At 36.1% G+C, this 26578-nt stretch overlaps 2 protein-coding genes across 2 annotated transcripts in view; both read left to right on the top strand.

The window, feature by feature from the left end:
- Positions 1 to 14744, top strand: part of REEP3 (receptor accessory protein 3) — a 97780-nt gene extending 83036 nt beyond the window's left edge. The window contains exons 9-10 of the mRNA XM_072425138.1: positions 11762 to 12016; positions 13397 to 14744. The gene's annotated coding sequence lies outside the window, so the exon portion shown is untranslated. The remainder of the gene's footprint in view (positions 1 to 11761; positions 12017 to 13396) is intronic.
- A 4870-nt stretch (positions 14745 to 19614) lies between these two features.
- LOC140339586 (C-type lectin domain family 2 member B-like) lies at positions 19615 to 25498 on the top strand. Its single transcript, XM_072424349.1, has 6 exons — positions 19615 to 19693; positions 21762 to 21851; positions 22210 to 22344; positions 23358 to 23509; positions 24544 to 24662; positions 25239 to 25498. Exons 1-6 carry the CDS (start codon positions 19669 to 19671, stop codon positions 25369 to 25371), a joined length of 654 nt encoding a protein of 217 aa, XP_072280450.1. The 5' UTR covers positions 19615 to 19668; the 3' UTR covers positions 25372 to 25498.
- Positions 25499 to 26578: the final 1080 nt, after the last annotated feature.

Genomic DNA, 26578 nt, shown 5'->3' with positions numbered 1-26578 from the left:
TTCCTTTTCCTGCAGATGTGTTCTTTGAAATTTTCTGTTAATGAAAAGCAGAATAAAGATTTTCTGTTACTGTTTGTAGCCAGATGGATTTTCCCAGCCTTGTCATTTTCACTTTTTCCACAGTCATGTTATAGGGAAGTGTCATTCATTTCCCCTGTATAGCTGCTTGGCTCTTTTCTCATCTGGAACACATCAGAAAGGCCTCCTGTGTGGTTCAGCCCTTTCCTCTCTCACCCTGGAGAACTTCTCACACTGAGACTTTGTACAGAAATTTCCCAATGTGAAAATGTCAGGTTTCTCTAGTGATTCTTTAACAAGCAACAACTCCAGTCTATGAGCCCTCCTGTGTATCATATAACTTTCTGTTTTGGATAAGTTACAAAAGCAGTAAGGTCTTGACATTGTATTTGTTTGAGCCAAGAAAAAAATCAGATAGTAAGTAAGCAAGACTCCTGGCAGTTCAATACATTGATAAAAGCATGTTTTTTTCAAAGGAGAGATTTCTTTTATTTGTTGTACTATGGAAGTTTAGTACAATGTTTAAAATACATCCAGTGTGAACCAGTTTCTTAAATTAGACATAGAATGTTGATTTCGGTCCTGAACCAGATCCATTCCAGGTTTGTTGTATCACCCAGCCTCACTGATGAAAGTGTATCCTTTCCAGTCTTGGAGAGCTTTAATAAATCAGGTCCAATGCCTCAAGTCAGAGCTGATATGGCAGCAGAATACAGGGCCTACACAATATAAGGTTTTAGCTTACTAATATATGTTACATAGCGCTTAACTGAGTCAAAGCTTAAACACATTATACAAAAATGACTAAGAAAGCCAAAATTTCTTTTGATTTGGATAGTAAATGTGAATTTTCTTCCTCACTGTTTTCCTAGATCAGCGGTCCCCAACCGGTGGTCCGCGAGGAACTTTTTCTCGCGGCTCTGGCTGATGCACCCCTGAGCGGGGTCAGGACAAGGACCCCGTTGGCGGGGCACACCGGCCAGAGCCGCAGACTCTGTCTCCTGTACAAGTCCCAGGTTCAGGGAAGTGGGCGTGCTGTGTCCCTGAACATAACCTGCCCACTCTGCTATCACAGGCTTAGATCTGTGATGGGAGAGTGGCCGGGGTTATGTCACAATGATGTCACTATGGGGGAGATGACAATTACTGGTGTTGAAAGGGATGGGAAATTCAAGATTTATGTTATGTCATGGGTATAGAGGTTCAAGGGAATTATTCTAATGGAGACACTTGTTCTGATGACAGCTGTATACTATGGAACTTTTTTCATTCTTGAGTAATCTCCATATACTGCTTTGTCTATGGCGCAAAAAATTAAAGCGGAACTGTCCTTAAAAAAAAAAATATGACACTTACCTTTACTTCTAAAGGGCTGGTTTTGGTAAAGTTTCACTGAATAACTACTCTTTCTAAGTATACTGTGATAGACCAAAAAAAAAATATTGTATGTTTTTGCAATATGTTTTCAATTATGTTAAGTATAAGTAGTACACATGTTGTACTTACTGCTAGCAAGGGAGCTAACACCAAATTTTCTGCACTGACACAGTAATATTTAGTAAATAGCCTGTTTTTAATGTCTATTCATGAAATCTACACACATATACAGTATATATACACAAAACAATTTTATTGAATTAAAAAGGTATCATGCCCCCTTTTCTCTTTTATGAAACATATATATATGCACCATGATTTCTTGTGTGTCTGTGTGTGTGAGTGTATATATATATATATATATATATATAATAAAAATAAACATACAAACAGAGGAAAACATGATAAAACTTACCAAAAACCAACACACATTATTAGGGAGATTAGTATTGTAACAGTTTATTTAGGCAGGGAAATAATGTCTCTAAGAAGTAAATTATTCACGCATATTTAAAGATGTAATTTTAGCCATGCTCTTGCTCTGCGTCTTAGCAGTATGCCTATTTACAAAAGCTCAGAACTCAATATATTGATTACTTTAAAAGTATTCCCATCTACTAATGCAGAGTACTTAAACCTAGTGGCAAAAAAATAATGAAATACATTAATCATAAGACTGATTACTCCTTCATACAGAATAAGCCAGACCTATTATTCTCTGGAACCTACCCAAAAAGAAATCACATGACTAAAACTTGTTTAAAACAATGGGAATATAAAACTAAAGACAAATTAAATGTAATTCTTTTGTCCACAAATAACTGAAATGTCTTCTTTATTGAGAATGTACAAAATGCATAGCAATTGGATTTCAGTAAATTGCAGTCAGGTCATTAAAAGGTACTTTGCTAGTTAAGAGGTGGTAAAGGAAGATCTCCAGCTAGGTAATTCTGAACTCAGAAACTTTTATTATTATATTATAATTATTAATAATATTAAACAGGATTTATATAGTGCCAACATATTACGCAGCGCTGTACATTAAATAGGGGTTGGAAATGACAGACTAAAGCCCTGTACACACGTCAGATTTTTATCGCCTGATAATCGGCATCGGCCAGATATCGGGCGAAAATCTGCCGTGTGTACAGTCGGTGTCATCCATCGTCCGAACGACCGTCCTGGCGGATCCACGGACGATGGACGACGACCGATTCTAATGCAAGGAACGCTCTTCCCCTCCCCTATCCATAGAGCAAGAACGGTGCTGTATGTACAGCACCGTTCATGCATCGTGCGTCCCTTGTCGTTGGAAAGATCGTGAAAGATCCTTTCCAACGACAAAAATTACAAGTGTGTACGCAGCTTAATACAGACAGTGATACAGGAGGAGAGGACCCTGCCCCAAAGAGCTTACAATCTAATAGGTGGGGGAATTTACACACAATAGGATGGGAGATATGTAGTGGTGGGAAGTAGTGATGGTTTCAAAAGACAGAAGATGGGTAGGCAAGTTTTAAAAAACGGGTTTTGAGTGCTGTTTTAAATGAGCAGAAAATAGGAGTCTTTGAGTTTAATGAATGCATGCTTGTTTTGGTTCTGGGACTTGCTACCCCATTCAGCCATAATATAAGAAAAACAAAAGTCAGCAGTGGCTTCATATCCATAAGAGGAGCATTTTATTTCTGCAATTGATTTTACATTAGAGAATATTCTACAATGCAGCTGGGAAATAAATTTTGGTTGAAAACTACATATTCCAAAAAAATCCAACCAAACCAAATCAGAAATAACAGGGATGAATAGAGCTGTCACGTGTCAAATTTATATTTCCATATTTTCATTATTAATTTTATACTTAGAGATAGGTATAAGAGAAGCACACCAAAATAAAACACTTTACAAGCAAACAAGTGTCAACAACCTTTCCACGAGCAACCATACTTCATTGAATACTGCCAAAAAAATGTAAACAAATAAAAACAGAGCAACTGTAGCATATGATGAATATATCGGGATGCAGTAAACTTAAATAAAACTAACCGAATGAGCAGATGGTGTATACGGTAAACACTAACTACTGATATGAGGGGGGGAGAGGACCCTTCTAGAATGAAATAATACCTTAAATAAGTATAGGAAACAAAAGAGAATCACAGTCAAACAGTGCAGTACGCCAACCAGGTATTCCAAGATTAGTAAAACATAGCTAACGAGTCATTAAGCAAACATACAAGTTTACCAATTCAACTCTGAGATCATGTGGTCTATGCATTGGGAGTACAATTTCTATGCCTTACCTAGGGTTCTAGGAGCTGCCAATTTGGCCAATTTCTTGGTTTGGGAGGGCAGATCAATTTTGGTAAACAATGCGTGTTCTGTAGTCTTATCCAGAGGCGCTCGTAGTACCAAGGAAATAACCTCTGCCCAGAAACCCTGTGCAATAAGGTAGGACAACCAAATGTGCTGCAGAAGACAAAGGGTTGATTAGTGTCTAATAACAAATCACTAATTCTTGACAAATTTACCATTTTATAAACAAGGCTTAATAATACTTTTATTTAAAAAACAAGATCACTCTTTTATAATTGACTCCTAGTTTCTATAAATTTAGCAAATCATCCCCTGTGTATTACCAACATATTCTATTTACAGAAGTATCATATTTCCATAGTTAAAATAAAGGATTACCTCTCACTGCGACTTTTTTAATAAACAACTGAATTTTGTTCAGCACAATAAATACTGCTGCTGACTTGTGTCTCTGGGAAACGCAGCTGTTAAAATGGACAAATTGAATTTTCTTCCAATGCAAACAGCACCCCAATGTGTGTCACAGCTGTGTTTTATCTTATGTACTAATACAAACAGAAAGGTCACTGGTGGGGTAGATTTGATCATTTCATTTTTGGCTTATTAATCTAGACGGAACTTTAAAAAACATGAATAAAATAGGGCCAATAACATACAAGAATATTTATTTTAAAAAGGTGACAGACTAAAATGTGATTTGGTTTCCTTGTGCAAATTCTGCCACATGCTATATGGATTGAAAAGCTAATGGGTTTACATAAAAAAAGAATTTACTAGCCAATTAATGGTTTTACTGCTTCTATGCCTTTTACTTATGTATATGAATACCCTCCTGTAAAGTTCTCCATATCTGGAGGACTTTAAAGTTTTGTGCACTTCAGCTGCATTTACACAATTGGTTTAAAAAATCCCTGAAATTGTTTTTGCAGGCTTTTCTCAGGTGGTTACTGCACAGATTTTTTAAACCAGGCACTTGCCTTTTCTTTATTGAATGGATTGTTGCCTTTTTGTGAAATTGGCAGCATTTTTTTTACTTGCAGAACGCTTCATATGGCATTTATTCATGTATTGTGCTCCTATTCTTGCCACCCTTCTTTTATGATTATTGGGACCTTCAGATAAATGGCTTTTCACAGATGAGTGGCTTTTGGGGGGCCCAGAGACTTGACTACTAATCTCTGTTACTGAGCATATTACTGATATGTTCATTCCTTTTAATGAAACCATGGTGACTTTGCTATGGCAGGGAAGGAATAAACTTACCTGTAAGCTGCAATGGCACCCCACCACTTTTGTTATGTATTAATGGATCTGGCTATTGGTATATGCTGGTTTCTCTCTATTAACTTCCATCATCCCTACTCCCCAAATTCCCATTGAAGCAGCAGTCGCCAACCCATTGTCCGCATGAAAATTTTGGTTGCCGCGCAGCTCTGGCATGTGCGTCAGGAGAAGGAGCGCACCGGCCAGAGCTGCGGACCATGTCCGGTATATGCATCACAGACTCAAGGAAGTTGGTGGGTTGTTTCTCTGACCTTCAGGCTCGGACCCGCGATGAGAGAATGGGCGGGTTCTGGCATCATGAGGTCACTCAGGTTTCAACCACTGCTTTGGAGGACAGGACTGCTCCAAGAGGGGTGAGGGTTAAGATGAAGAAGACTGAAGAGGGATGAGATCAGTTTCAGCAATCTCATGAACTTAGAATGAACCCAGAAGTGCTGAGTTTGGAGCACCTTGGTTGAGTACTTTGCACCATTCAGCTTTCCCTAAACCATAACCAGTCACCCAGTCAGTGGTGCTAAACAACACCACCACAGCATTATGCTGCTACCACCATGCTTCATTGTTGGGATGATATTAGGCAGGTGATGAGCGATTCCTGGTTTCCTGCAGACATAACATTTACAATTAAGGCTGAACCCTTCGATCTTTAATTCATCAGACCAGACAATCTTATTCGGTGGAAGGCTGCAATTATTGTTGTCCTGGAACATAGTCCCATCTCCATGCAGGATCTCCGGAGCTCAGTTAGAGTGACCATTAGGTTCCTGGTCACCTCTCTCACTAAGCCTCTTCTCCCTCCAGTGCTCTGTGTGGCCAGATGACCAGCTCTTGGAAGTCCTGGTTGTGCCAAACTTCCCACATTTGAGAGTTATGGAGACCACTTCAGTGCAGCAGAAATGTCTTTGTAGCCTTCACAGGTCTGTGCTTTGCATCAATCCAGGCTGTGAGTTCTGCAGGCATATCCTTGACCTCATGACTTGGTTTTTGCTCTGATATATATGGTCAGCTATGAGGCCTTCTATAGAGAGGTGTTCACCTTTCTATATTATGTCCTATGAATCATTGCTGCAAAAGGCTTAATACTTATGTAAATACAATATTACAGTTTTTCCTAAAAATGGGGTACTCAGTGTAGATTAAAAAAAAAAAAAGCTTGCAAACGATTGTAGCATTAGGTTGCAACATAACAAATTTGAAAACAGTGAAGGGGGTCTGAAAACTTCCTGAAGCCAATATATATTGGGGTTCCTCCAGATGTAGCTAGAGGTTCCTTGAGTAATGAACAGTTTGTTCTCAGGTCAGTTACCAATGACAGAAATCTTGACAGAAATCTTTTTTGCCTGTAAAGATGACATTCTCCCCACTGAACACCACATCAATTTGTGAGCTGTGGATATATCAATTATAGAAGGGGTTCCCTAGGACCTGAAAGGTTCCCCCCATGGTAAAAAAAAATGTTGAGAAAGTGTGTTATATGCTATATGTTTATTACATTGCAGATATCCTCATACATGCCAGAAGCAGAGAAATATTTTCAAAACCATTATTATAGTTTACATCTAAATTGATAAGCTGTAGGGTTTTTACTGTATCACCCATTTTTGGGTATTTTTATTTCTCATCTTTTCATTTAGTGAAAATATTTGGAATAGCATTAATTAAAAAGCTAATGTTACAGAATTAACAACTACATGTTTTTTTTATGAATTTCCATTCAACATGGCATTTGTTTAAAAATATTGCACAATGTCTTTATGCATGCTAAAAAAGCAATGTGAAAATCATTTTGTTTGTAAAGCAGCTAAAAAGGTATTGTTATTACCAAAACTAAACAATTGTGTGGTCATTATCCCTGTTTAAGAAAAGTTGAAGAGGAAAGCAGCATGTTTTCGAAGAGCACACCTGATTACTGAATACTGGCAGTTTAACAAAAACTTTATTAAAGTGATTAAAAAGCTGTTACAAAATTTTACTGGTGAACAAATCCATTTTGAAATGAGCCATATGAAGCTAAACATTTATGTAACACAAACTTCTAGTGCTGCTACACAATCTTCCACTAGATGGCAACACTGTACAACATTTCATCTGTTACATTTACAAATCTTGCAATTCATTTTAGCACTTATTCTGTATTGGAATGATTTCTAAACAATCAAATAGGAAATCTTAATTCTTTACCCCAAATAATTCTTAAACACAACCAGTCTGTAATAATATGTGGCGTTCATGGAGCTATATTTATTTGCTCCTTACAATTTGCTCTCCCACCTCTTAGATTGTAAGCTCTATAGGGTAGGTTCCTTTCCTCGCTGCGTAATATGTTAGTGCTACAAAATTACTGTTTATTAATTATAATAAATTTGTCTTCACTTAAAAAAAACCATAATGAACCTGATTTACTAAAGATGTTAAGCTAAACAATGTCCAGATATCCTAGATTGTAATCTTTTAGCTCCTTGCATAAAGATTTAACTCTTCTGTAATTACGTTATGGTGCTTTTTTAATATTAGGATATCTACAATGAAATGAAAATTATGGTTAACTTTACTATCAACAGAAGGTTGTAATATTCACAAAGCAAGAAAATATTATTTTTCATTATGTCTTGCTCTAACTGTTATTTCCAAAAGCTATGTCCATTCTGCATGGTTCTGGTCTTCTCAAAAGTCCCTGGACCCCAGTGATAAGTAACAAAATTTGATCCATATTTGTTCCGTTCCATTCAATATCACGTTCATCAACCAATCTTAATTTAAAATGTGTGCAAAAACGCAATTATGCAACTCAACACTTCAATAACTACAGGCAATTAGTGGAAGTCATAACCTCTGATCTCATTATACCAGGGCTGTCCAACCTTGGTCCTCAAGGTTTGGGATTTGCATGCATTCTAGTATTTCTCTATCAGATAGCAGTAAATTTAATACGGTATGGTATACAATGCAGAAAATCCTGGCATATATTTGGCCTTCAATGACTGAAGTTGAAGAGCCACGATTTATTCTCTACATAGCACAGCAGGCAGGAACCAGAATTAGCCTGGGCTCACTCCTGGTACCTATTTTCTGTGCTTCATTTTGAACTGTAAACCACAACAATCATTGTCATAAGTTTCATTTCTTCAGTTCTTTAGAGCTAGGGTTTTCATGTGTCCTCTTTAAAAACATTAACATTTACATAAGCTGATAAAAAGCCTGATCTTAAGTTACTGAACCTCCTTAGGACTTACTAAACTTCAGAAAGGTTAGAGAAATTCCAACATAAAATGTTAGGAAAATATCACAGAAGGATTGGTGTTGATTTAATTTCTTGGATTTCATAAAATCAAATTATACACAAACCTAAACATTTGTTTTTATATTGTTTCTTCACAGAACAAAAAATATCAACCTTGCTGGATCAGGACGTCATTTGTTGATCTTTATAAAGCTCACTCATTATTTGTTTGAGTTGTTTTAGTAATGAATTTACAATATAGCTGGAAAAAGGGGCTTTTAGCCTGTATATAAAAATGGTTTGTCCTTGTTCATACTTTAGTATTAGAAAACTATAAGTTAGAATTTTTTCCACACTGCTGGCTTGATCAAAGGAGTTCTTTAAGGACTTTTCAGGTCACTGATGAACTATCGGTGACCAACTGCCAGCAATTGTTTTTTTATCTAGTGCTCACCAAGCATATGTTAAACTAAAATTTACCAATGTTGTGCAACAATATTAGAATGAAAAAGCACCACCTTGATCTATGAAATGGTACTTATTGAACATTTGTCCATGTCCCAAGAGATAGTTACAGTTCAGACCATATGAAAAATCAAAGGGATTAAACAAGGTCCAGAGTCCTGTATGATCAAGTTGCAATAAACATGAACCACTGGAACCATAAACCTCTTGGTGGTGTGTCATTACAATGGCCTGAGTAGAGCTACCATGGGCAGCATGGTGGTTCATAGGTTAGCATTCTGCAGAGCTGGGTCCCAGGTTTAAATCTCAGCCAGGACACTATCTGCATGGAGTTTGCAGGTTCCTCCCTTGTTTGCATAGGATTCCTCCAGGTACTCCGGTTTACTTACACATTCCATAAAATATGCAGTTAGGTTGATTGGCCTCCCCCAAATTGACATAAGATGTTCAGGCTGTTATGCAAGGTAAACAATATATATTTTAAATATAAAGTATACTCTGTAAATATATAAAAAATATATGTTTAGCATTTTTATTGTTGGTAGATCATTTTGACTTGGTCATTATAAAAGTAGCTCGCAGGCCAAAAAAGTGTAGGCACCCCTGGTTTAGACTGACATATGACTATGACGACTATGACTATGGACATTAGTCTGTGAGCTCCTTTGGGGGACAGCTAGTGAAATTACTATGAACTTTGAAAAGCGCTATGTAATATGTCAGCGCTATATAAATAAAAATGGATAATAATAATAAAACTATATTATGGAATATTAAGGACCGCTACTGCTAATATTAAGAACAGCTACTGGTAAAAAATATAAGGACTCTGGAACAATATGTGCCAAGCCAGAAGACAGCTGATATCTGAAACCAAGGCTTTTTTTATTTTGAATAGTGTAATGGACAGTTATAATTGCTGTCTTATTCCCCACCTAGTTAGGTAATTATCACTGGAACAAGTGTCCTGGTTGGAAGATTTATCGTCTACTTTTATTCTAGCAACAACTTAAAATGTTGGATTTATGTTATCTTTGATTTCCACAATTAGAAATAGTAATTCTCTGTTCAGGGGCACCAACAGCAATTAAAACCTGACTCCGTTTAACGTTCTTGTTCTAATGCCAATGACTTCTAAAAGCTCCAATCATCATATAGATTAGCCTTGGGGTCTAAATGTGCCATTCAACACACAGATTTACTTAGGTTTGATGTCTGGACTGATCACCGGCTCTCCTAACCACAAATCATCTGACTCCCTTGGATTATCTGCCTGGCCGGCCAACTTCCTGAGGGCAATAACTGACAGATAACCAGGAAAACACCTAGGCAATCAAGACCAGGGAAAAGGACAAAGACCTGAGAAGGTGTGAGGGATATAAACCCCTGATAAAATTACTATATCCACAGCTCAGAGTACATTAACACTGTGGTCAGTATGAATAATGCCTCCTACATTGCAGCCTAATGGGAAGAATGTCACCCCTACTGCCAAAAAAGAGGCACAAAATGCATATTGTAAGGCAGAGGTCTCTAACCCCTGGCCGTCTGACAGATGGGCCGTGGTTCTTGCCGGTGCACCCCTCAGTGGGGTCAGGAAAACGAATCCGCTAGGGGGGGGGGAGTGCCCTGAGATGGGAGATGGGGCAAGTTCTGGCATCATGACGTCATGGGGAAATTTTTTCCCCTTTGAGTGACGCAGCCCCCCCCCCGTGCATGCCCGGTCTGGAGTTATTTTGTAGTCAGTGACGTGCTAAAGGTTGGGGACCACTGTTGTAAGGAACCCCAAGCAACCTCTGGAGGAACTCTAGGGATCTACAGAAACCTGGTTGAGAATCACTGATATAGAATAAGTTGTTTTTCTGTTAATAATGCTTTGGATTACTAATCCCGATATCTACCTTATAATTAGTATTTTCTCTCTTCATTTACTTGGCAACTGAACAGCGTAAATCCTCTTAGTACGTATATTCTTAAGTGAAACAATTATTCATGGAATGGACGGCAGATTTGTAAAGGTTAGGAGTCAACATATCACAGGTGATTGTATATAAGTGCCTTATCACATTAGAACAGTTGTATATCCCTCAGTAGTCAGTTTCTGTTTCTTGAACGTCTGTGAGCAAGATGAAGGTATGCAGCGTGGCTTTCCTTCTCTGCCTGGCATTGATGCACTTGGCAGTGGCTGGTAAGTCTTCCACATTTGTTTAAATCCAAGCTTATTGAAATATGATTATTGTTACATTTACATTTACTAAGCATAATGGCAATGACTAATGATGGTACAGGCAGTGCAGTTACTAGTGATAAAGATTCATCTTTTATCTTTAGATCAGTTCAATGCAACTGTGTTTGCATGTTAAGAATTACTGTTTAACTTGTTATATAAGTCTATTTACCATTGCAATACATATTTCCTAAAATAACATACCAGAGCTTGTTTTCACCAGATATTTGGTCATTTTAGTGTATCTTGCTGCATTAGAAACACATTGTACTCTAATGAATCAGCATTGAGCTACAGATCCTTTACTTTTGTAATGGTATTGAGCCAATGTGACTGAATTTGGATAATAGATGTCTATATATGATCTCTTAATATAAAATGAATATCAAATTAATAAGGCCAATCTTTAGGTGAACCTATAACCTTGATTTAAAACTGATGAAAAAAATCTGCATTATTAATTTGCCATTATTCTGCATTACTGCCTCACCTTCATATTATACTAAATATAGGTTACTGAGTGGCCCATGAAGCTATAATGCTGAATTCTTGACATTCATTAGAACCAAAGAAGCTACTGATGAGTAGTGAAATGTCTTTAACAAGCTCAGTTGAATGTTGCTAGCTTTCCATCACTAGCTATACTATGACCTGGATAAATGATAACCATCATGGACATATTTTACATTTATCACTCCCTATCAGTCCCTGTGATATATTTAAGCCAATTAATTATTTCATCATGTAAACCCATAGTAAAGCTAAAACAAATGATATACATGTATGTTTCTTTTCAATTAATTTTTTAAATTTTAATTTTTTTTAAATAAATGAACACTTTCTTTTGCTGCTTCCAGACATCTTAGCAGAAGACAATGAAAATCCAGATATTGCAAACCTTTTGCCTCCTGAGGTATACAAAGAAATTCCCGATGGCATCATTTATTTAAAGGGCGATGAGCTTGCTGACAATAAAATATTTTTGCATTTTACTGACGTCATGCTTGAAGAGTTTTCAATGCTCATGCTGAATTGTACCACTAAAGAATGTCGAAAATTCGTACAATGTAACAAATATGGAGAACAAGTCATCTGCTTATCACTGTCTTTATGTAAGTATCCACTAGAAATGAATATAAATAAATATCAACTCTTGTTATAAGTGCAATTCTCATGTTTCTATGCTGCGAAATATGTGAGATACAATTTTATGGCAAATTTTTTTTTTCAAACTGATTACCAGGATGCTGTAAGGGAGATTGTTTAATTTCTATCTAGGCAGTATATCATCATAAAAATAAATGCCCACCTAGTTTTTGCCTCTACTGACATCTTGGAGCAATTTTATGCTACAGCAAAATAAAAGTTCTAATAAATAAGAAGGTTGGTGAATTATGGTGAATTTATTTTGCTCTGAGATCCATGATACTTTAAAAAAATTGCTTTAAAGGTTCTATATAGGGGTTGCCAGAATTGTATTTGTTTCTTCTAGCCAAAGCTGGGCTGACATAAAGGTAGGAGAGTTGCCTGCCTTGTACCCAGCGGTGACATGTTCTGTGCCTGGTCCTGGTCAGCAACAATCCCCTAATTTAATGTTGTGATAATAAAATCTATCGTTAAAAATTCAGTTTATGTTAGATATGAAATGATTAATCTAATTGATGGAGCATTAAAATCTGTTTAAGTCTTTTTATAACATGTTTTTCAGATACAGTTTTAACAGTGCCCAGCATAAACTCTTGCAGGCTGCTACCTGTGTATAAGCAGTGGCATCTCTACCATGGTTTAATGACACCAGTTAAGCCGTTACCTCTTTGTATAAACTATGCCCACTTTATATCACTGCATTTTTCATGCTTCACGACACAATGAGCAACATTTCTACATGGTGACATGCATTCACAAAGCACAGGCATTTTACCATTAGTGGCAATCCCTGTAATGATCCTCAGTGTGGAAAGGGGACACATATTGATATCCTCTAAGTTAGTGTTTCTAATCCAGGGTTCTGTGGGAGCCTAGAGATCTTCCAAAGTTTGCTAGGAGTTCCTCGAGCAATGAGCAGTTTGTGTTCCTGAAGTCAGATTAACTGACTTCAATGATCTTTTTAACCATACCTAAGGGTGATATTCTTCCTAATGCCCAGCAGTATAAGTGGAATTCTTCCCAGTGACAACTATACTCAATTACTGTGAACTGTGAATACAGGTAGTCCCCGGGAGTTAAAAGTTATTTCAAGGGGTCCCCCCATGTTAAAAAGGTTGAGAAACACTAAGGATCTTATCTTGTCACTGCTCCTAGAACCGTTTGTTATTTTATATTATAAAACTCACATTGTCCCCAACATATAATAACACACACTAACCTTTCTATATCTGCAGGTATCTGGCAATTTGTCTTCTTCCATTGCTTTCACACTACTGCTAACTAACACCCTCAGTATACTTTTACATGGAATATATTATATTACATCTGTGGTTTCATTTTTACAGTTGATTTGGATGACTTTCTAAGCTTTTCAAATAATGGTGAACCTTTCCATCCAGAAGATGATATTGGAATAGATGATGCAGGTGAAGAGATCGAAGATATGAAAAATGAAGAAGAAGACAATCAAGATGAGAAAGTAGAAGGAGCTTAAATCACTTTAATTAGGTGGAATACTGTAATAAGCAGGGAGCATGTACAATTATGTTAAAAAGTATGTAGGCCTCATGGAAAGTATTGATGTTTTCAACGTGTTTAAACAAGCAAACATTGGCTCTTTATTCAAACAGTAAAGGTGATATACCTTATAAAAGGACAATTTGCCTTTTCAATTATTTTTCCCAAGAAAATATCAATAGATGTAATGTTTTAAGTTCACCGGTTGTCCTTTAAACTGGTATTGCCTCCTTCAGCAGAGCACAGCTTCTCTTAGATATTTTGCAAAACTTCCCACCATGAACTTCCGCCACAACATTTTATTGAAATTCAAACCGGGGCTTTGATCAGGCTAGCCCATAACCCTCCATTTATTCTCTCTGAGACATTCCGTTGTGTCTGTGTAGGTTCACGTTTATCTACATCATTATATGGGTAGTGATAGTTAGTCACAATGGACTTGTTCTTGTACTGTTGAAGACCATTTACAGCTTTCCAAGTTGCTTTATAATTTCTACCAGTCTAGGAAAAATCCATTATTAGATTTTGTATTGTTCGTCGGGTCATTATTGTCTGTCTTGGCCTTCTTCTATACAGTTTTAATTGCTGCAACCCAATCCAATTGTAGATGCATGCTCTCAAAGGCTACCTATTGTGAGCTATTTCTAGTATTGACTCCTAATCTAAAACTCATTCCAATTTCAGGGTTTTTAGTTAGGATGTAGCAGTGTATCTATTTGTTCTTATTTTTATTTTTATATATCACCTTAACCTGAAAGGACTCTTTGCTTGTTTAAAAATGCTAAAATTACCACTTGTGCCTAATTTTTCACATAATTGCATCTATGATATTTAAAAAGCATTACTAATGTAAGTCAAAAATTAAAACAATCATAGTTACGAAGTATGGTTAAATTTTGTATCAGGAGCAGTAGAGTATAGTAGTTCTTATTTTAAATACACGATTCCTTCTGGTATGAAGAGTATTGATTCAGCAGAGCACCAGGTGACATTCTATCAATGGAAACTTCCATTTGTATTTACAATCTATAGCCTTTTATCATAATATTATGGATAAGAAAGTGTTCACCTTGCTCATATTAATTCTGCATGTCACTAATGATTTTTAGCAAACCTGGACCGGGGTTGTTGAAAAGAAGCTTAACAAATGTATAATTAAATTCCTATATAATACTACGTGTTAGTTTTGTATTTCAATATTTTTATTAAATTTTTAAATTTTACAATACAAAAATTTGTCCAATAAAAACAATAAGAACAAGGTTATAACATGAGACAGAACACATTGTGTGTGCGCAAACATTTAAAACATTTTTCACTGCAAACAAAGCTCAAACCAAATTATTTGCCACATCCAGGTATGCAAAAAACGGAAAACAACTTAGAATCAGACGAATATATACCATAACAAACAAAAAGGAACATTAATAGAAAACAAATCATTAATAAACCATGTTTGAACAGTGAGTAAACAGATCTCGTGTCCCAGTTATACAATAACAATAACAACAAACAAAAAAAAATAAAAACCGCAAGGAAGGGGGAAAGGGAAGGTAGAGGAAGTTGAAAAGGCACACATCACTAATGCACTATACCCAAGCATCATAAGCCAATATCTATGTATTACTAAACAAGATCCAAGGTTCCCATATATCGTCAAATTTGTCCAAGGAGTTCTTTAGGGTATGAGTTAGTCTATCATTAACCATAATCCAATTACGTGTTAGTTTTAAAATGAGAAAATAAATGATAAATCAAATTGAGCTTGTTTATTTATGTATATTTAAGCTATTAAATGCAAATTCTCAACATGTAAAGGAAACTTGTACTGAGAGAAATATGGCTGTTACTAACCGGCTGGTCATACAGGAGATAAAACCTCAGTAATGTCAGAACTTCTAATCTATATATTTGTTTCAGGCATACAGAACAAAGTATTGAAGCTATTGGAGTAGTATGACAGCCTTCATATTTTTCTCAGTGCTATTAAAATTCTTTTGGTGCTATATTTGGAAAATGTTTGTGGTTAAGGTAAATCTGTGTAAATATAGAATAAAAAATTTTCTCAAGGGTACTTGTACCCAGACAATGGGCATTAAACAAAATACATATTCTTAACAAGCAGTGGAAGAGCTTTAAAAAACCTCCCACTCTTGTATGTAGAGTAATTCATTCTCAAACATCCTCATTGATCACAAGATAGGTTTGGTTTCTAAAAATTCAGAAGCACCTGCTGTTTATTTACCTGCCAAAATCTGATAGGAAAAAATAAGAATGACCGATTTTACCAATCTGACATGAATGGGGTTCACTGATCATTTGTGAACTCGAGATGACTTGCAAAACTGTTCACAAGCCAAACTCAAACTTGTTAATTTCCTACTTCCAGTTACGAGCAGTAAAACACATAATTTGCCATACATTTATTAACATAAATTTTATTTGACTGCATTAAATATAAATTCACAAATGCTAAATTTGATTTTTACAATCATCTCATTTCCTTTCTTGCAATGCATTATTTTATATTGAATTTTCTTTGTGCAATATGATGGCAAATATAAAAAAACTGAAACTGTTTAGGTTTCAAGTGTTGTGGTTGCATTTCACAATGATGTGTGGCCGCCTAAGTGAAATGTAGTCTAGCTAAACAGCAACGTACCACTTCCTTTAAAACTGTATTTATCAGAACTGGTGACCATAAGGTTGATATCTAGCCAAACGTTTATCTTTTTGTATTGGATACATGGGGAAGAGTTACACATATTTGCTGGATGTTTATTTCTTTGTCTTTGTCTTTGTCTATGTCTTTGCTGGGGAGAATCATCTGTTTTCCTAATGATTATTGCCCTTGCTATGGGACAGGATCGTAGTTTTCTTTTTTAAGCCTTTTTTTATAATTAGGCTTGATGTTAGGCTTCGGGTCTGTGACCAACTCAACCAAAACATCAGATGCATTATATACTATACTGAGCCAGATACTATATTATGCCTGTCATTAACAAGTATAGCATAGTTCGATCATTTACACTAGCAGGCTGTGACAACTATCATAATCCTCCTTATATTAAAACTAGGCCCTTTAATAGGTTTGGGACCTACTTGGTTAGGAAATGGGGCAGCAAGCATGTTTACCCCCTTCTTTGTTTTTTTTCAAAGTTTCTCTGGAATTTTGCTTTTAGCAAAAAACAGACCCTGACCTGTTCATATGGTGGCAAGGACCATCACTGAGGAACAGGATTTAATCCCCACAATTTAACCCCTGGTGTTGCTGGGGTCTGTGGGTTCTGAGCCTAATCTAAAAGCCCCCATTAATAAAAGGGCTCACAGATATCTGCCCCTTTACTCTGGGAAATGATTATAGTGGTATATATTACCTCTAACCCATTACCAGAATGGGTAAATAATTATTTTATCCATTACAAATATTCCATTGGCCCTCAAAGACTGGAGTTGGACAGTTCTGCCTTGCACAAAAAAAAGTTCTAATTTCTCAGAAAAAAACCCAAAGAAATACAGTCACTACTAGTGTTGGTGTTTGAATTCAGGTTGTCCTTACATTCAACCCAAATATGGCTGTTCGAATTTGGATTGACCTGACCCGAAAAACACAAGATTAGACTTCGCGAATTTGTGTGTAAAATTAGTGAAAAAAAAAAATTATTGAATGTGTGTTTTTGTGTAACTAACTTTTATTTTGTTACAGGTTATCCCACAATTACAGGAGGATTCCCACGGCTGCACAGCTGTGGGAATCCTTCTGTCAGTGTGGGATCCTCGGGCACTAGAGGTTAAATGAGGACAAGTCTCCCCATTCATTTACCTCTAGTGCTGTGTGATTGGCTTGAACTGTCATACGGGGTTCACCTTTCCTCAGCCAATCACAGAGCACTAGAGCTGATGAATGGGGAGACTTGTCCTCATTTAACCTTTAGTTCCCGGGGATCCCACATTGACAAGAGGATTTCCATGGCTGTGCTCAAAATGAATGCAGCCATGGGAATCATCCGCTCCCTGATTGCTCTTGCAGCCCTAGAGGAACTGTAGTATGTGTTCTTGGATAAAGACTTTCTATCCAAGAACACTGGACCGCTCCCTGATTGTGCTTGCAGTTCTACACAGTCAAGAAAATAACCCGAATTCTCCCGCCCCCATCGAATCCAACACTGAGCTATTTGCCCAACACTAGTCACCACATCTAGGGACTGGTAAGCTGTACATTTTTGTACATTTATGTTCTTGGTACACCCTAAATATAACTCCATTTATCATAAATTGTACAATCATAATAGACATGTATCATGCTTACATTTAGAGAAATATATTTTAAAGGCATTGTGGTTTATCATTATGCCTCTGCCACCCTACTGACCGGAACAAACAGCTTTTATGGTTTTGTAAGTATCAAGAGAAACCAGGCTCAGCAGTTTCATTTTCTTCTTAGAAAATATCTAGAGATATGTCTAAATATTTCTCTAAGCCTTTATCCAGCTGTTGTGGAACCTTTAAAAAGTGAATCCCTAAATTTTTTTTCCAATCTACAACTCATTAATGTGACCCGTAAGTTGTAGATATAACAATATTATTCGTTTTTCAGCATATTTGTGGTCTGACATAACACAATAAAATCTTGTCTTCTTTCTTTTTATTGCCCAATTTGTTGTCCTACCTGCCTATGTGATTAAGAATTACTTGAACAGTTCAAAGTATGCAGCTCTTTTTGCATATGGGGCTTTTCCTCCTTTTCATACTGAATTGTGGAGGTGCCTCAGTGAGTCTTGCTACTTACCTAATAAAAAGAAGTAGTCATTTAGTCCCACACTGCTGGTTCTCTGTTGAATATTACTCTCATACCCAATTACTTGATGATGCCCAGAGCTGGAATTTTACTAATACCATTGAACTGATAGCAGTCCATCAGCAGTATCGATCAGGACAGGTAGTGCATTGACGCAGCCATTGAACAGATATGAATCTGCTGTAATAGTGGATTGTGATGGAACACCTGAGGACTTCTTGTTGAACCTTAGTTGGAATCTTGCTTTAGATCAACACTAACCCCCTGTCTCCAGTTAATATCAGACAGCTATTTTAGCCATGTTCATCATTTTTATTAACAAAATACATATTGTATGTGCTTTGCTGTGTGCAATTTTTGTATTTATTATAGTGCAGAAATATCACATTTGCTTGATTCACAAAAAGTGATTACACACACATTATACATAAAAATAATTTTTATCCCAGGTGGGCTACACTCAGGTTGCTGGTGGGATTTATTAAGTACAACTTCAAGTAACGTTTAGCTGTATTTTCAAATATAGCTCCTGACTAGGGATAATGTTGGGGTTCCAGCTCTATGGAGCCACTGCTGCAAGAAATCAGAAGATCATATTATCCAGGAGGTGCTGATTCTTCTTCAAGTTTTATGGAGGAAATAGTTCTGTTAGAATGAAAGTGTTGTGACACTTGCACTACTCTATGTAGCTATTTTACAGATTGTCAGTGTGTTTTTCTTAACACAGTGCTTCGCAATCAGGGTTTAGTGGAACCGTAGCGTTCCTCCAGAGGTTGCTGGGTCAATGAGTAATTTGTGCCCCTTTGGTCAAGTTAACTTGTTTGGCTATCTGTAGCTGACCTAACAACTGATCTTCCCACTGCTGCCCAGTATCTTGTATCTAGTATCTATATTAGCTACAATCTAAAAATATGAAATTTCTGATCTGCATACTTATTCCAGGTCAGTATTTAGTATGTTAGTATTTTGAACCAAAGTAATCGCCAGACTTCTAGCATTTTTTAGAAGGAGAGGTCACGGTGCCAGTCTATCATTCCATGCCATACCATACCATATATCTCTATGTAGCCCCGAGCTTTAGCTACAGACTTATAAGTATGAGGCAGCTGCATTGGAGTTATTTTACAATATGCTAAATCTAAACCACAAAGTCAAGAGGAGACTAAAGGAAACCAATAGAATTGTCCTTTGATTTATCTTTATTGGTTATATGAATACACATCCTGTGTGCTTTTGTCTGTCTTCAAGACTGCACATAGCTTACAGATATTTTGTATTCGTCCAACTCAACATTACATCAGAATGAGAGGGAACAGGAAACATAAAGGTAAAAGCGTGTTTTGGTTTTCTTGAGTTATATTCTCTTTATTGTATAGGAAGTAAACTTGGTTTATTCTTGGTCCGTCTGTGACTAGTGGTCCTTTTATGAACATTCAAAGTTCTAATCAACAAAAATGTTGATTTTTCCATTTTTCAAATCAAATACCTAGACATTTTTTATATTCAGCACGTATAGTACTGACTCAGAAATGACCCTGTATTTTGCAGGTAGAAATAGCACATTGCCTTACAGTTATATGTAGAAACCTGCAAAAGATTTTTTATTGTGTGAATTCTTTGTATTTCTGAAACAAGGGAGCAAGACTTTTTTCAAAGTTCTTTAAATATACAGTGCAGTACACAATACAAAACAAGAATACTGTATTACTGTATTGTATATCTTGTTACAAAGTACAATCCAGTTTAGTTAGAAAGCGAAAGAGAAAAGTTTTTTTTATTGAACTGCTAACTGGTGTGAGACAAATTAAAAGATATGATGTGGCATACATGTCTTATTGGATGCTACTTATTAAAAAAAGAGAAGAAAAAGAGGGATCACAAAAAAGTTAATGTATGGGAAAAGGTGTATGCTTTATGAGGTTACCCCAAAAGGTCTAAGATGAGAAATCAAAAATTACCAATGCCATCAATCACAATATTTTATGTAGAGATTGCTTCCCTCATTTTGGTTCAAAACAAATTGTTATGTTCAGATATGTTTGTATTATTGTTCCAAACAAGCTTAGTGTGAATTGACTTAGTTTTCATAAAGAATGAACATGAGATTAGAATTGGAAAGGGGGTAAAAGTTTCTGGGTAAGATGCTACCAGTCCAAACAAATAACCCCAAAGTCTGAGTTAATTTTTATTTTTTTTAAAGAAGTGGTAAGAAGTTAGGAGAATAAGTTTGGGGATGAGGTGCCAACTTAAACATAGGGTTAGGGAAAGATATGTTCAATGGGTATAGGTTATACAATTTTAGTATAAACATTGATATCCATCCATATGTTGTGGGTCATGTTGACCCTTGCCTCTCTACTAGGCATTAAGCCCTCCAGATCCAAATTGATAAAGTTTTTAGGTGAAGTAGTAGGCAAATATTGGTATTCTGGCTAAAAGTTTTGTGTTAATGCTAAGAAACCATACGGGCTCATACAAAAGCAGGCCATGAGGCTTTGACCTTTCTTTAGAAGAACAGTAACATTTAAGTGAAAGGATTCAGATAGTAGAAAATGGCCATCCTGTAAAGAGTTAGAAATAAAATTGATGAAGATTGTTTGTAGTATATATTAGCGAACCTGTCAGGTCTGGCTTTTGACGGCATGTTTTAATACTAGCATGTAAACAAGAGTTTTCAGAAGTGTTTAGCTTTGTTTTCCTAGTGAGGTTCTATATAGCTTCCTTATATTCCCATATGCCCTTTTGTCACTTTCCAAGAATGAAAAAATCCCCATATTCCCTCTAAGAGGTTGCCAAGTGAAATATTGCAGGGCGCAGGGTGACATGTTACATAAGCCCCTGTAGTATTTTCCAGATGTGTTCACAATTCTGTCCATAAGTATAACTTTGTCACCATTTTTAGAAAAGATTCAGGGTACAAAAGATTGAGATTTGTGCTGTCTGAAAGTGTTCACAAAATACGTGCTATAGTTGTATACTCATACTCTTAAAAGTTTTGTCTTCAGTTTACAAGTGTCTGAAAGTGTGATTCTGTGTGACAATCTGTGTGTCTTAATTAATAAATATAAATGGTATAATCATTTTACACTTTTCAGGTACATTGTGGCCTTGAGTATTCAGTAAAGTAATGTATAAGGGCATTGCTGTTCTTGTAGAGGGAAGAGGGAGCATGGAACAAGTAAAAAAGGGAAATGTACTGCTTTTAGATGACAAATCAGTGATTTTGTTAACAATTTCCTTTTGATTTCTAAGAAAGGTCTTTTTTGCACCCTTGGTTATTGTTTGAGAACTTAACTCCAAGCCCCCTTTTGTCAAACACATGCTCAAATTATCTTCTAATTCTTCTGCCTTTTTTAAATAAAAAATACTAATAATATTTTTTTCTCGCTGTTTAGACCCAAAACACCCACATGGTCAACCTACAGCCTTGCTGTCGCTAGGTGTTACATTGAAGGCGGTGGAAATATCTGTGATAATCATAATAAGTAATGTATTACACCCTTTTTCCTTGGTAGCATATAGGAGGCAGAATTTGCTCTTTACATATGCTTAAATTATATGTTTTAATAATGGATGTATCTATAGTATTGTAAATAAAAGAAAATAAGTGGGGAAACACAAGTGGAAGATATATTGATTAATACAATTAGGATGGGATAGACTTTAAAAACTTAAGTTACAGGAGTTTATATTATACTTTAAGAAAGAGGCAAGGGTAATTTGGATCAATAATAGGTTTGCAATATGCATATGTACTTTTTGATCTTGAGAACACCAAAGCAAAGTCATGTTAATATAGGATTTATAAAATGAGTTAACCTGTGTTTTTTTTATTCCTGCCAGTTTGGAACTTGCCATGTAATAATCGTCAGGAATATGACACATCCTTACCAAAAAACACCAGCAGAACTCCATCATCTACTCCAAAATGCAATTCAGAGACTTCTGACAAAATAAAGGACCTGTGTACTGCCACAGGTAAGGCAATGACCCAGCTTTACTTAGGATATACTTAGCAGGGCAGCGGATTTATGAATTGACTGAACCAATTACATTTCTGTACACACTTAGACCAAGGTGACACAGAAAGTTTTAAAACACATCCAACCAGCTTTTGTATAATTTTTAAGAGCTTATAAAGATGTATTAAACCAGGCCATATATATATATATATATATATATATATATATGGCCTGGTTTATTTAAAAACACAATTACTGTATCACATGGTTCATTTAAAAACACAATTACTGTATTACATATATTTAGATCAGCCACATTCGAAAGATTTGGATTTCTAATTGAAATCATTCAGTAAAATGTTTGTACTTTTGTGCAGTAAAACAAATAATTTGCAGTGGGCATATGTTTGAATACTAAACTAACTGATTACCCATCGTTGCCCGGATATTTATTTATTGCAATTTTATATTATACAGGAAAAAGAATCAAATAAAGCTATAGTGATTTTCTTGTCTACGGTGTTGTTTCATCTTTTTACCTTTGATTTCACTCGGCCATTTGCCTAACGTTTTCTCGAAGGCATTATAACAGGTCAGAAATTTGTAAAAGTAGTATGTAAAAAGTATGTAAAAATATAAGCAAAAGGAACACTGTCACTGAGCAATACATACACACATACATACATAAATGCAAATATACCTCCGGCATATACCACAGTGCTGTTCAAAGATCAGCGGTGCACTCACATTAGTCTGATTCATATGTCTAGCAAGTTTGGTTTAAATGTCTCCATGCGTTTCCTAGTGATCACATACACACATACATCCAAATATAGCTCTGACATATAGCACAGCGCTGTAGGGAGATGACTGGTACACTCACATGTGTCTCACTCATATGTAAGGCAAGTTTGGTTTGAACGTCTCTATGCGGTTTCGAATGATGGTGGAACATACACGCACGCATGCACACACATACAATTTTATATATATAGATAGATGAAATGACTTGTTTCTGCTTTGTGGCAGGCAATGAGTGTAAGCTGTGTCCTTTAAACTGGGTGGCGTTTGGAAGCAAATGTTACTTCTTTTCGGAAGACAGAGGTAACTGGTCTTCAAGCAGAAAGAACTGTCAGATGAGAAATGCGGACATCCTTTGTATGGAAGACTCTGCAGAAGAGGTTTGATACACCTCATAATTCAGGGTTGGGAGCAATAGCAAAGGTCTTGACATCCTATAGTATTCTGTTGGCCCCTGATGATTAAACCATGGCTTATGGACCCCATGTGGATTCTTGGCACTTATTGGGAAGTCCTCAAGGATCCTGCAGACAATAGTCTTTGTTTTGGTGCTGACTCAAGCCAGTGAAATACAATTCTTTAGAATGGCTTCTAGTAGTTAAATGATTAGGAATATTTCTTTCACATATTACATTGTTCTGTGCTAGCCATCTCCTTCTCTTATTTGTTTTTTGTATATACTGGGTCTTACTTGAGTAATACTCAGAAGAATTTTGTTGAGGGCTGTTGGGAACACAAATGAGGGAGATTTGATTTGTATAGTGGTGGTAATAACAGCAATCTTTAGCAGTTTCATCTCTTTAGCCTATATATGTCTTCTGAAACATGTTCCCAGCCACTGACTAATTCTTGTAGTATGATCACAATCTCTAACCATCTCTTGTACCATCTCTAACCAATCTCCAACCATCTGTTATAACATTGTCTATGACATCCCTTGTAGCATGACCATAGTATCTTACATTTCTTGTTGCATATTAACCAGTAACTGACATTTGATGATTTCAAAAGGCCAGGGGAGCCAGTATGCCCATTTCCACTACTACTATAGGCTGTATAGACATTATTGTTTAAAAAAAATATTTTTTGCCAAGGCTGTATTTAAAAATCCAATTGTGGACTCCCTTGGACTATCTCCATGTATTGCATCCTTTGGGTGGACATGAAACCAAAACAAGCAACATGGATCTTGGATGGATTCATGCTGCATGCTGATATCCCTTCAAATATATGTAGTATAAATATGGTATTAACTTCAATTTGTTATACCAATCTTTGATTTTGTTGTGCTGACTGTATCTGCATCATCACACTAATTACACTGTGTTGGGCTTTTCTAATCCCTTCAGCTGCTTTATGTCTCATTCACCTATTATGTAATATTTGTAAATGCCATTAATGTGTTTCTTCATAGAAGTTCATTTCCGAACAAGTTTCCTTGAAGAATGGACATTTTTGGGTTGGTCTTAAGAATCTTAAGAATCACACAAATGAGTGGATCTGGGAGAGTGGTAAAAAATATAAAAAAAAACTGTACGTTTATTTATTATCAGGGCAATTTCATAAGTACAGCGTATGATGCAAGGCGAGACATCAGACCTCAAATAGAATGGCAGTGATCAGGACTGCAGTATTTTTTTAAAAATAGAAAAATCCATTGGATGCTGAAATTTTTTAGCATACTAGATTACATTTACACAGACTTGGGAGACTTGAGTTATACTTTTTGTAATTGCAATTTATGCATGCAAGTGATGCATGTTAACACATATTAAATGCATATATGACAGACAATATAATATTTATAAATGTTAAAATATAAGTGTTGACTACCATCTGGCTAAATACATATTAAAAACTTTTTTTAACCAAATGAACAGATTTATCCTCACTTTTTGTTGTGTCTCCGGTGGAGAGTGGGAAAGGGAAGAATTTAGTATCCTTGTTAATGGTTACCATGTTTTTTTGTAACTTTGCTTTTTGCGGGATACTTGCCTTTAATGATTAGTGGGGCAGTTAGCTTTATGGAGTTTCTAAATACATCTGCATTTATTTAATTAACCTTTGACTGTCTCCATGCTTATACTATATATTACTCTTTTCATATAGATCTGTTACATCAAATGAGCATGAATGTGCCACCTTTGGAAGAGAAATGTCAGCTGAAAGCTGCTATAACCCCAACAAATGGATTTGTGAAAAGAACATGACTACTGTGACTGAAAATGACTATTTCTCATAAACTTTTTCCTTGTGTTTTTTTTTTATGGAAAAAAATGATCTGGTGGGGAGAACTGCTTATAAAATTGTAACTGATAACTGTCATCAATACAGTCATTAATAAATTAGGGTTTTTTTGTATTTTTCTACTTCTGGTTATATACAAAGTATTAAATTATTGTTTATGCCAAATTTCCTTTTTACATTTTTTATCTCTATGATTGATGCCTGACTTTTTTCAGGTTTTTGGTACCTTAAAACATGTTTATTTACTGAAATGATTGCTTCAGCCTTCACAATGCAGGGCTGAAGGTGGTAAAGTAATAGCCACAACTCTAAATATCTTCAAGCCAATGTATATTCGTAACAATGTTTTCAAGCCAAATCAGTTCTGTTACTGAGAACTAATCAATGTAGCACTATTTGTAGGAGATTGTTACCAAATACTACTCTAGAAAGGAGGGGGGAAGGTTTCAGAAAACAGTTTTGGTCTTTTGAATACATTTTATGATTTTCTGTGTTCCTTATTCACAGTGCTACATTAGCTCTCTCTAAACATCTAAACTTACGGCATGGCTCCTTGACAATGAATTTTCAAGTGCTGTCTTAATCATTTCCAAGGCTGAACAACATAAAAAAGTTTCTGTTTTTACTCTTCACTCAACCAGACACTCATCACCTAAATTTTGAGCTTTCTTTGTCTGCTCCAGAAGAGGTTGTCCCCTGCAGCCATTATCTTTATAGTTTCCTCTCAGAAGGGAAGATTCCTGTAGTACTCCAATCTTTAGGTCCAATCTAAGGCCTTGAAAAAGTTCTCACAGTGGCATGCTTACTAGGCAAAAGCATGTGCAAGGGTAGTCCCAAATAATATTACCTACCCAAAAATCTCACCAGTACAACCAAGCCTGCAGATTGGCTGAGCTATCTGAACTCTGACGCCAACTAACAAGTAACTGCTCTTATTAGTTCGCTCCAAGCTTACAAAAGAGTAATAGGGACATCCAGACAAACTGGATACAATGCTCTGCTGCCTACAACATCCTCAAATAGATAAATAGGAAGGCAGTAAAATATTGCAAAATTGATAAGATTTTTTTGTATCTTTCTCTGGACCAGCTCCAGGTTCAAGTGCATGTAAAGTGACATTGTAACTAGTTTTGGGTATATTAGCTAAACATTCAACTCTTTGTAAGGTCATTTTGCCACCTGTGTATTGGCTGGGTGAATTA

The sequence above is a fragment of the Pyxicephalus adspersus genome, chromosome 10 (assembly GCF_032062135.1).
Source record: "Pyxicephalus adspersus chromosome 10, UCB_Pads_2.0, whole genome shotgun sequence".
Lineage (NCBI taxonomy): Eukaryota > Metazoa > Chordata > Amphibia > Anura > Pyxicephalidae > Pyxicephalus > Pyxicephalus adspersus.
Note: the sequence above shows the minus strand (reverse complement) of the source record. Positions and strands in the feature narration are given on the sequence as shown.